At 40.3% G+C, this 15,207-nt stretch overlaps 1 protein-coding gene across 4 annotated transcripts in view; it reads left to right on the plus strand.

Annotated features, from left to right (window-relative positions):
• The window catches only part of LOC105926059 (chemokine-like protein TAFA-1), a 182,756-nt gene that overhangs the window by 160,796 nt on the left and 6,753 nt on the right, over positions 1 to 15,207 (plus strand). Inside the window, exons 4-6 of one of the 4 annotated variants that reach the window (XR_004933477.1) lie at positions 6,328 to 6,452; positions 7,585 to 7,676; positions 10,280 to 10,628. Coding sequence is in view for 2 of the 4 variants with exons in the window: in XM_021316254.2 (XP_021171929.2) it covers positions 6,328 to 6,794 (467 nt within the window). In the remaining 2 variants the exon portion in view is untranslated. Of the gene's footprint in view, positions 1 to 6,327; positions 7,677 to 10,279; positions 10,629 to 15,207 lie in introns of those variants that run through there. The other 3 variants (XR_004933476.1, XM_021316254.2, XM_012862236.3) reach the window with 3 other exon arrangements.

Genomic DNA, 15,207 nt, shown 5'->3' on the forward strand with positions numbered 1-15,207 from the left:
GTTTCAAAGTTTTCCTGGATGGATCTTTGTTGAGTCAGTGTTTTACCAGCAGCCTTGTTAAACAGTGAGGTGGGTCAGTTTGCCTTGCAGTGTCAGGCCAGACTTGCTCTACAAAACGTGGGAAATTGATCTCTTTCTCCTGTTGCATAAGTGATTTTGTGATGTGATTACTGCCTGACGTTTTTCAGAATGACAAAAAAAATATTATTTATATTTTTGCTATTCAAGCATACTATAAAGCATTTAGAGGTTATTTGAATATAGGACAAAGGGAACAAATGTGTATGTAATGTATAAACGTATCCAGTAACTTTGGATCAGTCTTTATGAGCCCGCTGCATCTTGCCACTGGGATTTTTGCCCATTCCTGAAGGCAAACTGCTCCAGCTCCTTCATGTTGGATGGTTTCCACTTGTGAACGGCGATCCCCTGCAGCCTCTGGAGCCTTGCAGAAAAGGTGTGTTTATGCCAACAGATCATGTGACACTTAGATTGCACACCTGTGAACTTTATTTTGCTAATATGTGACTTTTGAAGGCAATTGGTTGCACCAGAACATTTTAGAGCTTTCATAGCAAAAGGAGTGAATACACATGCCAATTTTCTTTTTTTCATTTTTATATATATAGTTTTCTCATTTCGCTTCACCAGCCTAGATTATTTTGTACAGATACACCACATGATATATAAAAAACATATCAATTACAGGTTGGATTGTAACAAAACAATTAAAAAGCCAAAGGAGTGAATAGTTGAACAAGGCTCTGTACTTCCTGCACTCTGACATGTTCATTATGCTTTAGCTTATAGCTACAGCTTCTTGGTTTTGAACATCTTTACTATCCAGAACTGAGATCATGTGGTTTTTGTAATATGGATTTAGAAAATGGTTTGCTAATATTTATTTTAATTCTCCAGCTCACAGTGTGGAGTAGAAAACCATTCAGACCCCATTAAGTGCAAGATAATATAGGGAAGGAGTGGACCATATGAAGACAGGGACACACAGGTATCAACCTGGTCACAAAAAAATACTTTATTTTTGACTCATTTAGAATGAAACTTGTTCTAATAGTATAAAAGCATATTTCTATTTCAAACAGGGTAGATATTTGATACATTTTCAAAACATTATAAATTAGCCTTTAATTTTTGCTTAGTTTTTTTTTTTTGGGGGGGGGGTGGAATTAAATGTAAAACATATTTTTTCAAACTTGACTGTAAATAAAAGAGATAGATAGATAGATAGATAGATAGATAGATAGATAGATAGATAGATAGATAGATAGATAGATAGATAGATAGATAGATAGATAGATAGATAGATAGATATTCATTCATTCATACATACATACTAAACTAAACAAACTAAAAGAATGACAATTTTGTGTCAGCTGCTAGGAGGAAGGATCTGCGGCAACGTGTCTGTGTGCATTTGGGATGGAGCAATCTGTCACTGAAGGATCTCTCCAGCTCTGCAACAGCGTCATGCATGAGTGGAAGACCAACAGTGATGGTATTTTTGCTGGGAACCTTCTGTCTCCCACCACCTGCAGATAAGCTGCTGCTCCAACAAACTACACCAGAGAAGATGGCTGATGAGGTCTTCAGCAGCACCCCTTGCACTCCAAAAGGTTCTACTCTGACCCTTCTTGAAAAGAGTATTAGTGTTGTGACTCCACTATCTAAATGTGAGTTCCCTGGATGTCCACTTACAGATATCCGCCTCCACCTCCTTGGTTTTCCTCACATGAAACAGAACATGGTTCTGCTGGCATCAGTTCACAAGCTCCTGAGTCCATCATCCTCACTTGTGATGAGGCTGGACTATTGCAGAATCACCTGAGAATGTTTGCAGATGGCAGCCTGGGAAGTTGATGGAGAAGTCTGCAGTGTAGAGGGCGAACAGGCACGGTGAGAGCACAGTTCCCTGCAGGGCCTCCATACTGTAGACCAGCCAGCCAAAGACACAGTCCTGTGTCCTCACATGCTGAGGGAGGCTGGTGATGTAGTCCACTATCCACTGGATCAAGTGATGGTCCACTTCTGATAACTCCATCTAGTCCCTCAGAAAGCCTGGCTGGATTGTGTCAAAGGCCCTGAAGAAAACAAAGAACATGATCCTCGTGGTGCACCCAAGCTTCTCCAGGTGGCTCAGTGCAAGAAGTAGCTGATGGCATCATCCACCCAAATACCAGGCTGCTAGGTGAACTGCAGCGGATCCCTACCAGTGGGTAAAGATGGTTGAGGACCAGCCTCTCAGGGAGGACCTTGTAATTGTTGAGGTCCTTTAGACCTAATTTTGAAGACGTATCACATGACGCCACACAGTTGATAAGTGCAGGTGATCCCATCCGGACCGGCAGCCTTTCAGACTTTAATCTCCCACAGCTCGTTCCATCACCTTAAGTCAAGCCAAGCCAACTTAGTTCACATAGCGATTTTTTATTTTTATTTACCTTTATTTTCATGCAGATTAAACTCAGTGAAATAAGAAAAAAATTAATTATGGAAGCAATATTCAGGAATGCTGATGAAGAAGAAGCCTGTTCCATCCACCTTCCCACCTAATCATGATCATGATCATGATGCTGCCACCCCCATGCTTGACTGTGAGGATACTGTTTTCATAGCCCCACGCAGTGTTGCTTTTCCACCTACCAAAACAAAATCTAATGTGGTTCTATCTGAGCGTAGCATCCTCTTCCACGTGTTTGCTGAGTCCCCTGAGGATGTAAATGTGACTTTTGGCTTCCTTGGTCTTTATGAGGCCGTTTGTTTAGTAATGTTCTCTAACAAACATTTGAGGAAACGGCTTTAATAATGTAGAGATTAAATATATTACTACTAACAAGGTGACATTTAAATAAAACCTAGCACCACTGTTCTTTTAGATGTTTACTTGCAAGAACATTTTGAAAACCCTGTGTCAAGAGGTAGGTTCAAGAGGTAGGAATACTTTAGCAGAGCACAAATTATTTATCCAGGATTGAGATGTTGTATTTGATCTGCTTCTTTATTTTCTATTGTTTCTGCTCATATTGCACTAGTGTTTGGCGTGTGACCTTGCCACCGCATGTTGAAGGGCAATAAAATATTCTAGTTTAAAATAAAAGACTTGGGTGGGGGGGGGGAAACAAATGAAAATGCAGCAGTTTAACTTTTTCCAATCACACTCCAGTTTGACCTTCGCCTCCTCTTTTTTGTCAAGACGATAAAAGACAAACTGATCGTTCTAAATGTTGGCAGCCAGCACGAGTAGTAAACAACCAACTTGCTGGAAATGATTCTGCTGGGGAAGAAGAGGAGAATTATAAACTACCAAAGCTTTGAACTCCTTACGTTTGCTGCCAGAGAGGTGAAGTGGAGGAGAGCGACAAACAGAAACTACTTCAAACGTGGATAATAAAATAAGAGGGAATTTTCGCTGCGATTTAGTCCTGAAAGAGAGTCTTACAACGGGGCATCTTGATTTAAAATAAAGAAATAAAAACCTCAAAAGTACTGTCAAATAGGACCTTGTGTTTCATGTGTGTAATCTTTAAAACTGTCTGAAAGACCCAGAAATAAGAATGAAAACAAGGACAACTTCACCACAGCACCTTGCAAAAAGTATCGTTGTGCCTTAAACATTTTCAGGTTATAGGCATAAAATTCATTGTTTCTTTTTTCTTGTGACAGACCCAAAAACAAAGACATTTTTTTTAACAAATAAATCTGAAAACTTTTGCATGCAATTGTACTAATTGTACTAATCAGCATTCAAAGGGTGCTGAGTAAAACAAATTATTCAGAACAGGTTTATATTCTAAAACAATATCTCTATGAGCATCTGATGTTTAACTCATTTTATAATGAAAGAGTATTGGAAAGCTGTAAACCTATTAGCACAAGGCTATTAACCTATACTGTGAGGCCCAGCATGGCGAGTGCCAAATCGCTGGCGCCTTATTAGCGACAAAGCAAACCTGTGGGTGCTCCGGTTAGAATGGACCCAAACTGAACTTTTTTGGCCTAAATGCAAAACATGACGAGTGGTGTCAAACAAAGACAGCATGAACAAACCAAAACCGCCATAAACCATGAGCATGCTGTGGGCTTGCTTCTCTGCAGCACGGGCAGGAAAGCTGATCACAGCTTTCCTTCAGGGAAGATGGGTGGAGTTTAATCCAGGGCAATCATGGAGGAAAACCTCTTAGAGGCTGCAGAAGATGTTGGAGTGGGGCAAGGGTTCAGCTTTCAGTGGGACAACAAATCTCATTCATTCACCTAGAGCCACAATAGAAGGGTTTGGTCCAGATAGAAATCAAGTCAGAAATGTGTGGCAAGACCTTAAAAGTAATGTTCACATATGCTCTCTTCTCAATCAAACTAAATGTGAGGCATTTTGCTTGGAAGAATGAGCATACCAGTAGTCCCTAGATTTTTATAGCGAGGTAGCACAGTGGCAAAGTTGTTAGCACCCACCAAGCATTGCCGTAAGGCAATGTTGCCACCAACCGTGCTCCTTGTGCATTCATGGGTTCTCTCCAGGTACTCCGGTTTCCTCCCACAGTCCAAAAAAACATGACTGTTAGGTTAACTGGTCTCCCCAAATTGCTTTTGGGTGTGAATGTGAGCGTGAACGTTTGTCCTGTGTGTCTCTGTGCTGATCTCTCATGGACTGGCAATCTGTCCAGGGAGTACCTTTTGCCCAATGACCGCTGGAGATGGGCACCAGCGACCCCACACGACCATGCACGGATAAGTAGGTATGGATGGATGGATGAATTTGTAAAGTTGGTAGAGAGACATCCCAATATATATATATATATATATATATATATATATATATATATATATATATATATATATATATATATATATATATATATATATATATATAGCTGTAATTGCAGTAGAATAACTTCTCATTGAACTGGGCTATCACATATAATCCCAAATAACCTTCTATTAAGTTTGCGGCTGTAAAATTACTAAATGTGGAAATGTTCAAGGGGTATTCGCACTTGTGCAAGTCCCTGTAAATGAATAAATCGTTTTATTTTGTTCAGCCATCCGGTGCTGTGTACAAAGTCTGTTTTTATGGAGTAAACTGACAGAGAGCATAAACAGCCATAAGCAAGGAACAAAGGTTTTTTTTTTTATAGAAGCAGAGAACTGCGGGAAGTTAATAACTGTATAGAGTAGACAGATCTATTTCATTGGAATCTAGGTTTATCCACAGGGTTTTGTTCTCTCATACTGTGAAAGCTACTCACCTGTTGAACGCACATTATATGTTCAACAGGTGAGTATATAAGTTCGACGGGGACACCGCGCGTGAACGTGAGCGCACACATCCAGAGACACAGAAGGAAAACAGAAAAGGAGGGGAATGTTTGATGAGAAACAGAGAATATATTTGTTTTTGCCAGACCGCTTCAGGAAGAATCTAGTAGATGGTAATGAGAGGCAATTAGTTTTGATTAAAAATGAGATCGCTCCCTTACTTACAATGGAGCTTTATCAAAACAAAACAATGATTAATTTTCGTTGGCATAAGACATTATCGCGTACAGCAAACCTACCCAAGCATTAAGGTTACAACTGCTCCGAGGCCAAAGAGGAGGGAAACAAACATTTAGAGAGATGCCAAAGCTCTCATGTGGTGATCCTCATTATGTGGCGAGTTCATGCGTGGTGAAAGCTGTCTAATATGTACATAAAACATGTTTGCACGGAGCACACGAAATAGTGCATAGTGTTCGAGGCGAAGGCAAAGAATAATGGGTTTTCACACATTAAGATTACCCCAACATGTGATGTTCTGCTTTGGTTCGTATTTACCAGATGGCATGAAGCAGTCCCAGTCTGTCAAAGGAGAGCCGAACCGGTTCTGCAGAGGAACAGACAATCCTGGCATTTTGTTCCAGTCTGACAATCAGGATGTTAGGATTAATATTTTTTGTTCCCCAAAAAAAAAACCTAGAGCAGTGCACATCTGGGTACTATTTCACACTATTTTATACCTGCCACAGGTTCATCGTGCCCCTGGCTTGTGGCTCCCCTGGAAATGTACACCATGCTTTTCTGTTTTTTTTTATCTGAAATGAAAATGGTTGAGAATCATGGATCAGTATGCTTACTTTTCCCATTCACATACTACTTGGTCTTGTTTCTGTTTTATACCAATGAAGCACCTTAAAGTTTGCGGTTGTGATGTCACAAAACGTGTGGATGTTCTAGCTGTATGTCGGAAAAGTTCAGCCAGGCGCTGTGCATGTGTATCTATCTGTGTAATAAACTAACTTCCTTCTTCATGGCTCTGCGCTCCCCTTTCTGCAGCGTCCATTGTAATTGGGAAGTGGTGGTGTGAGATGGAACCGTGTCTGGAGGGAGAAGAGTGCAAGACTCTGCCCGACAACTCTGGATGGATGTGTTCATCCGGGAACAAGATCAAGACCACAAGGGTGAGAGCTCGCACACGCTGCACCGCCCATGTGTCCGCATGCACACATCTATACGCCCAACACACAGATTCACGTGTGCAGCAGAGGTACAAACGGTTGCTGTGTGTACTGGTTTCAGGTCTTTTAACCCTGACACACAAATGTGCAAAGATTATGAAGTGTCCCGCGGAACATTTTCAAACAATACATGCCCATGGAGGGTTTATTCCACATCCATTTGTCCTAAAACACTTAAACTGCAGACAAACTGAATGTGAATACGTGGACAAAGTTTTTTTTTGTTTTTTTTTCGTCGCTGCCTGCTTCTGTAAAAAGTTTTGCACTCTTTGCAAATTATTCTGACGTAGGTCTGCGCCCTCTGTGTAACGAGGTGGGTTCTGTTCAGGTAAAGCAGCAAGTCCGGGGAACCATGGCAGTAGAAAGTACATTTAAATCAGGTGGCAAACAACCAGGCGGTCTCTGCCTCAGGCCGCATTCCTATCAGAGATCAAGTAAAGCGCCAGCCTGCTTCTCTGCTGCCTTTTAGCTGTCTAAACCGATTCCCAACGCATCACACAAATAACAGAGGAGCTAAATCAAATGTAGATCAGGTGACTTGTATTCACTTAACTCCCCCCCCTCCCCAATCTGTTTCAGTGCTTAGACACAATGACTTTCAATAAAAGCAGAAACTAATGGGATGGGTGTGCAGGTTAGACAACATCGGGCTTCCCAAGGTTGTTCTATAGATTTGTTTGTCGTCATTTAGAGGTAAAACTGGAGCTGGGCTCTCTCTCAGCCGCCACCGGCTTACATTTTCAGAAAGGAGCTTGTCGAACGGGAAATTTTTGAGGTGATCAAGGTAAGGTTGAGAACATAGATTTCTCGAAAGAATGCATCTCTAATTTTCAGGTCAGTCCTTTGCAAAATTGAAAGTCAATATCAAATATAAAACTCATTTTGATTAGGTTTTTTTTTTTGCTGTTAGGTCATTCAAGAATGTAAAGTTCTGCACACAAAGGGAAAACAAAGCAACACAATAAAACGGCTTTGGGCCACAATCTCAGAAGAGGGCCAGTAAAAAGTCAGGCCTGAGGCTGCTTTTCAACCCGATACACACATGTCCTTTTCTTTCTTGACCCTCTCTTTGCAGAACACCCAGCCATACTCCCCTTTTTAGCTTCTGGAAGCAAAATGCAGAGGATGCGTCAACAGAAATTGAGCTGCATTCTTGCTTCTGTAAAGGTTAGTCTTTTTCTTAAGCTCTTTTGTCTTTTTTTTTTTTGTTTTGTTTTGTTTTGTTTTGGTGTCTCTCTCACACATCCGTACATGCGCTTTTGAGTGTCAGGTGGTACGAGTGTGACCAACTCATGTTCAATGACTTCCTATTAACCTAAATACTCAGTGCGAAATAATCAAGTGTGTGTTTACATGCTGTGCATGATTAGGCAGGCGTGACACAAATACTGATCTTTCTACCACCCACTGTAAATATTTATCATCCAGCGCAGGCAGCGCATGCATAAATGATGAGTAAGCTCCAGTATTTTCTCCCAGGAACGGTTGTACATATATCGCTAAACGTGTGGTTACCGTGCCGATGGCGTACTGTCAGAGTCAGAGCCCTCTGCCGTCTGTGATCGGCCCCTCTTCCTTTCATTCCCTCTTTTGTTCCAGACCCCGTTTTGCTATCAGCCACTGTGTATGTTTGATTACAGGGCCTTTCGCTGGTCTGCCAATCCCATTAGGGACTAATCTGTGTCCTACTACGTGCCCCCTCTGATTGTCTGTGTGCTCCTTGAAGTGTGTGCAGGCCCGTGTTCCTTGTGTCTGATTTGTGCCGCTGTTTTTGTGGGTACACAAGTGAAATTGTGAGGCCGGCCCCTTTCCGTTGTGTGGCGTGTTATCAGAGGCCACTTGATATCCTTATTCCCCTTTGAGGGTCTTATTGAGGCAGCTATCAGCGCACAGCATAGCCGACAGACTGCATGGAGGGCCTTTTATCTTGCACGCTGCTCTCTTTCTTAATAAGCATTCATCATTGACCTGCTTCTCTGGTCAAAATGCCACATCTGTACAATGCCTTAGAAAACTATTAATTCCTCTCAAACATTGTCCCATTTTTTTCAATTTACAATCACAATCTCAAAGTATGTTATTGGGATTTTATGTAATGGAACGTGACAAAGTGTAACCTTCTCTTGCTGCATTACAGCAACTCTCCTGGAGTACGTCTTGCACTTTTGCAGACCTAGGGATGCAAAATGACAAAAAAAATTGTGTGAGGAAAGGAAAAAGATTTTAACCATAAAGCTTTACTATATGTTCTATTTGAAGTTTGCCACAGACTTCATAAGGGTTGCTGCAAGAAATATGGAGGAAGGTTCATATATACACAGCACAGATTTATGTTTATTAGTTGAAACAACTTTAGATTAAGCATCAATGACTATATTTCTATCATGTCCCATCTCCCCACATGACAAAAATTAAATGTCATATTTCCTATCCCTCAAATATTTAAAGGGGCCTAGTCACATACTGGGAAATTTAAAAAAACATATATTGATTTTCAAATAAAACAATTTACCCCAAGTCTTTGTCCTCCTTACAAAGTCCTTTTTGAACCTGAAAAGAATCTTCTGGCGGTACCTGGCCTACTTGCTATCACAAAGCAAGTTTGCGACAACTGACGCGGCTAACTTCAATCTAATATCAATCTATCTCGCTAGCTTTTGCTCCCGCTTCAGTGAATGGCAACGTTCATAACTTTGAAATCAAAGGTCAAATATTTGTTGCGCTTGTTCATACTTAAACTTGGAGGTTTCCTCTTTCTTTTCGCCCCTCTTGTGGACGTTGCTGACTTGCTCGACTCCATTGCTTCTACTTGTTTACTCCTTTCGGACATGGACAATATTGTACCTCTGATCACGTGGTCTTGTAATAGGAAATTTACAAAAAGGGCTTCATTTACTAACAACTATAGCAAAAGAAAAAAAGTGTAAAACACAGAAGTACAGTATAATAAGCCAACAGGGCGCATTAATTAAATCGGAAAAACTTTGTAAGCAACCAGAGTGAACTACTGGCATATACATTTGTAATAGTTCTTGGCTAGGCCCATTTAATCTTTTTATTTGTTAATTAACATGTTCATTATTTCTTGTACTTATAAGTGTGTTCCACATAGGTTGTGTTTTAATTTATTTTGTTGCCAGATTTTTGTCTTCAAAAAACATACTGTTAATGTGAACAGATACAATTTTTATTCAGGGTTATAACCCTGGACTAGACTTGACAAATATAAACAATTTTGGTTTACATGCAAAACATGTGTTTGAGTGGTCCAGCCAAAGTCCAGACCTAAATCCAATTTATAATCCGTGGCTAGGCTAGAAAACTGATATTTATGTGCTCCATCTAGGTTGACTGAGCCTAAACGATCTTGAGTAAAATGGGCAATTCTTTTAGCAGCTTTTCAGTTTGATTTGTGACAACAAAAAGTTTGTAAATATGTTCAGAACTATGCACCGCTTGGCGTTCGTCTTTCACTTGAATTCCAATATAATTATACCTTTGGAGGTTGTGCTTGTAACGTGACAAAATGTAAAACGAAAATGAGGATAAGGTTGTAATACCGGAGGTGCTCCATCCACATCCAGGAAACTTACTGAATTAGTTATTATGTCTCATTCAGATTTTTAGTTTGTTCTAAAACTGCAAGCAAATCATAATGAAACAGGTGTTTTGAGTTTAATTTCCATTTGTATATGAAACTGGCATGAAAAACAGGATGCCAATCAAAATCAGTGGCTCACACCCATGTTTCTCCTTTTTATGTCTTTCAGAGAGGGAGTCCTTCATTGCCTGTTCTGTGTCAGCAGACAAGGCAGGCCCCTTTGTTTGTGGAGGTCACAGTGAGAGCAATGCTGGAGAGCACCCTTCAAAAACAGACTTGCCCTCCATATATCTGCATTAATCGCTTCTCTGGCTAAATAGAGAAATCTGTTTTTACTTTAAAATAAACAATAAGAACAACAAGCAGGATTCAAAGGATATAATAAAAAAAATATAATGTTATTGTCCCTAAATTTAAGATTGTAAAAAATATGGTTGTTTGACTCACTGTCTGTACGGGAGTGAAGAAACACATTTTGTCAAAATAAAAGGAAAGATTGTAATGTAACCCTCATCAGACATTTTGTTAACTTTGACATCTCTTTTTGAAAAAAATTCTCCCTGCCTGCTTAAACTCTATAGTAGTCATTTTAACTGTAGAAGGAAAATAAATGCCAACCTTGATAAATTCTTCTGCTAGTTAGTATAAAGTAGACAAAATTATCTGGTTATTTAAACAGAAATGCATGCATGATACCTATAGCTGCTAAATACAGTGTTGTGCAAAGGTTTTTGCCAGGTATCAGAAAAAGCTGTAAAATAAGAAAATTATATGAAAACCATACATAAATTATTGTTTATAAATTTACAAAATGCAAAGTGAGCGAACAAAGTAAAAATCTAAATGATGTCAGTATTTGGTGTTATCACCCTTTGCCTTCAAACCAGCATTAATTCCTAGAGGTACATGGAAACAGTCTGGGGTTCCATGGGATTATAGACAGGTGTTTGATCAACCAGTTATACCAAATGGGTACTAATGCTCATCAGTGTCCCCTGTAGATTGAAACACAGTAATGAACGGCTGTGGAGGGGACTGAAAGCTGGGAGAGGAACAGCTAATCTGCTTTCAAGATGAGGTTATGGAAGACAGGTTCAGGTCACAGGTCAAACACTATGACAAGACTAACCACAGCAAGAAGGTACAAGGCAAATATCTTCCATCAACAACGCCTCTGCCAAATAAATATGTTAAAGCAGACTGGTGTTTCAAGATTCACTCTTTAAGCTCCTTTGAAGAAGCACAAAGGAATGGGAAACACTGAGGATGTGGTGGGCCATGGAAACCTACCGCAGGAGATGAAAAAACACATCAAGCTTGTTTCCATTCAAAATCAGAAGATGTCCAGCAGTCCCATCAGCTCAACTGGCAGAAAGCAGTGGGACCTGGAGACAACCCATCTACTGTCCTCAAGTCTGGGCAGAAGATATTGATATGGAAGAGTGCAGCAAAACAGCCGTACCTCTGAATTACCTTTGAAACAAAGTCAAGTGACTCAACGATCCACAAAAGCATTGGAACTGGGATTCAGACAAGTGGCAGCAGGTCAACTGGACTGATGAGTCAAAATTTGAAGTCTTTGGCTGTAACAGAAGGCAGTTTGTTCACCAAAGGGCTGGAGAATGGCACAATAATGAGTTTATGTAGGCAAGATGGAGCAATGGTGGAGATTCCTTGCAAGTTTAGGACTGTATTTCTTTAAACGTAGTCCAATATTTTGTCAGTATTAAAAGGTAGAATTGCCAATTTTTCCAGAACTTTCCCCAAGGCCCTTTTTGAATAATGTGCAAGACCGTCTAATCGCTCCTCAGGGGGATCATGAGAAAAAAATCTCCCAAATCCACTCTGGTGTTATTTCTTCCTACCGAGGCCACCCTCTTTTTCTCTTAAACCTGTATGCAGTTTGCTTCTTGTAACTCTCAGCCATGTTCAAAGTATACGGAGAGAGCAGTGGAGCCAAAATGAACGGCTAACACCGAAGATACCCGCTAAGCTAACCGGATACATAAAACTAAAAGTGCACATGCTCAGCCAGCAAGCGGAAACTAGGAAGGAAAGTGCACGGACAATGGCGGTACGTGATCGCATTAGAATGATTGGCATGTGAGACAACCAATAGATATGGCGATACAGAACGTAAGGGACAGAGGGGGCGAGAGAAGGATAAAAACTCAGTGTGAATTGCAGTAATTGAGCAGAGTTTTTACTGGCCTGCAGCTCCTACAGAGATCAAATTAATTAACCTCCTTTTTGTAAATACATAATGTATTAACTACTCTCAGGATGCAAGAACAATTTTACCCAGTATAACAAAAAATGTTTCTGAACAGAATTACCAACTACAGCTTTAACATTGTCTTCCATGCTGGGAAATACAGGCAGGGAGGCATATGGTTGGCCCTAGATTTATCCTGTAGCAGTACAATGACCCCAAGCACACAGCCATAGTCATTAAAAACTATTTTCAAAGTTCTTAAAGAAGAACAACAAGTCCTGGAAGTGATTGCATGGAGAGCGCTGATCTCAACATCCTCAAGTGTGTCTGGAATTACATGATGAGAGAGACAAATCTGAGGAGGTCTGCACCTAGAGAAGATGTTTGGTTAATTCCTGAGGATGTTTGGAAAAACCTGGTAGCCAAGGTTCCTCAAAATCTGTATGCAAGTGTATTTAGAAGGACTGATGCTATCTTGAAGGGAAACAGCAGTCACACCATGCACTGATTTGATTTAGATGTCTCTTTTGTTCATTCTCTACATGTGGTTATTTGATGCAAATAATCATTTACACTCCTACTGTTAATATTAATTTTCAGCATTTTTAGTACTATATATATATATATATATATATATATATATATATACACACACACACACACACACATATACATACTGCCAGGCCAAAAAAAGTCGCCACGAGAAAAAGTCACACACTAATATTTTGTTAGACCGCTCGCCGATCGCTGTGGCATTGTTTTGATAAACTTCTGCAATGTCACAAGATTAATTTCCGCCCAGGGTTGCAGTAAAATTTCACCAAAATCTTGTACTGATGATGGCAGAGTCTGTCCGCTGGGCAAACCTTCTCCAGCACATCCCAAGGATACTCAATGGGGTTAAGGTCTGGACTCTGGTGGTGGCCAATCCATGTGTGAAAATGATGTCTCACGCTCCCTGAACCACTCTTTCACATTTCCAGCCCAATGAATCCTGACATTGTCATCTTGGAATATGCCTGAGCCATCAGGAAAGAAAACATCCATTGATGGAATAATCTGGTCATTCAGTACATTCAGGTAGTCAGCTGACCTCGTTCTCTGAGCACATACAGTTGCTAAACCTAGACCCGACTAACTGCAGCAACCCCAGATCATAGCATTGCAGGCGTGTACAGCAGGCACTAGGCATGATGGGTGAATCACTTCACTTGCCTCTCTTCTTATCCTGATGCGCCCATCACTCTGGAGCTGGGTAAATCTGGACTCATCCGACCATATGACCTTCTTCCCTTGCTCCAGAATCCAATCTTTATGCTCCTTCGCAAATTGAAACCTGTTTTTTTGGTTAGCCTCACTGATCAGTGGTTTTAAGGCTGCACAGCTGTTCAGTCCCAATACCTTGAGTTCCTTTTGCATTGTGCATGTGCAAATGCTCTTACTTTCATTATTAAACATAGCCTGGAGTTCTACTGGTTTTACTTCGATATGATTTCACCAAACATTTAAGTGATTGGCGACAACGATCATCCAGGATTTTTTTCTGGCCACATTTTTTCCTCAAAGACGATTGGTCCCCACTTCCAGTTTTTATTATTGTGTTGGACAGTTCTTAACCCAGTTTTGGAAGTTTCTGCAATCTCCTTAGATGTTTTCTCTGCTTGATGCATGCCAATAATTTGACCCTTCTGAAACAGACTCACATCTTTTCCACGACCACAGGATGTGTCGTTCGACACGGTTGTTTAAGAAATCGGAAGTAACTCATTGCACCAGTTGGGGTTAAATAACTTGTTGGCACCTGAAACATAATCAGCCACACAGCAATTATCCAATGGGGGGCTCGTACATAATTGCTCAGTTAAATCCAGGTGGCAACTTTTTTTTTGGACAGACAGTGTATATATATATATATATATATATATATATATACACACACACACACAATCACATATACACCCATGGCTGGCAGACAGCTCTTGCTATAACTAGAAAGCTTATACTAGCGTATATTAGGTAGTTAAATTCTCAAATTCAATGGAGCCTGCGTTTGGCTGCTTAACAGGCAAGTTTTGAAACAGTGTTATGTCAAAATAGATATATAATGTTTAACAGCTTTTGCTTTTCCAACCGTGTTCAGGGTTGTAAACTCGCAATAGTTCCAGTAAGACATCTTAATTTGGACTCTGGTTCTGACCAGCATTGTTACTCTGATGCCCATGGCCATCAGCACTCTCATTACTCCAAGCGACTGTCACAAGAATGATTGATATTCAGGAGCTTTGCTGGGATTGTACAAGTCTCATTTATCTACATAATCAGTCCATATTTTACTTGTCGGGGTTTAACCTCACTATAGCAATATTACTGTCAAAACTCTATATCAAGCTCACAATCTGTCAGACTACTGAAACTCTTTAAGTCAGTCTGCAGTATGTTTTCTAGCACGGTGTTTGACGTCTGGCCCTTGAAATCCACTTCAAGCTACTGCAACACATGTACTAGTTGGACGAGAAATTAACACGCTCAAACTTTCTCTCCTTTATTTAGGCCAGATGTTGAGATGAAATGGTGTCCATTTAAGTAATTACTTGTAAAAGAAGGAATGTATGTTCACAGATAATATTTGCCCTTGTCTTTGGGGTTTGGCTGTTGACTTAGCTTGACTTATGGATTAACATAGAGACTGCTCATTATGGGTAAAAGAAATCTGTCCTCCTGACTTGTGCTTATGTCCATGGAGCTTACTCACCATTCCTGCATAGATCATGTTTGTGGCAGAGGTACACACTACATTCTTCATCTGGGTTGTCAATTAGTGAACAACCTTCAGTTCAACATATTCTCGCTAAAGAAATAGTCCTCTATTTTTAAGGAAACAA

This window comes from Fundulus heteroclitus, chromosome 20 (assembly GCF_011125445.2).
Source record: "Fundulus heteroclitus isolate FHET01 chromosome 20, MU-UCD_Fhet_4.1, whole genome shotgun sequence".
Taxonomy (NCBI): domain Eukaryota; kingdom Metazoa; phylum Chordata; class Actinopteri; order Cyprinodontiformes; family Fundulidae; genus Fundulus; species Fundulus heteroclitus.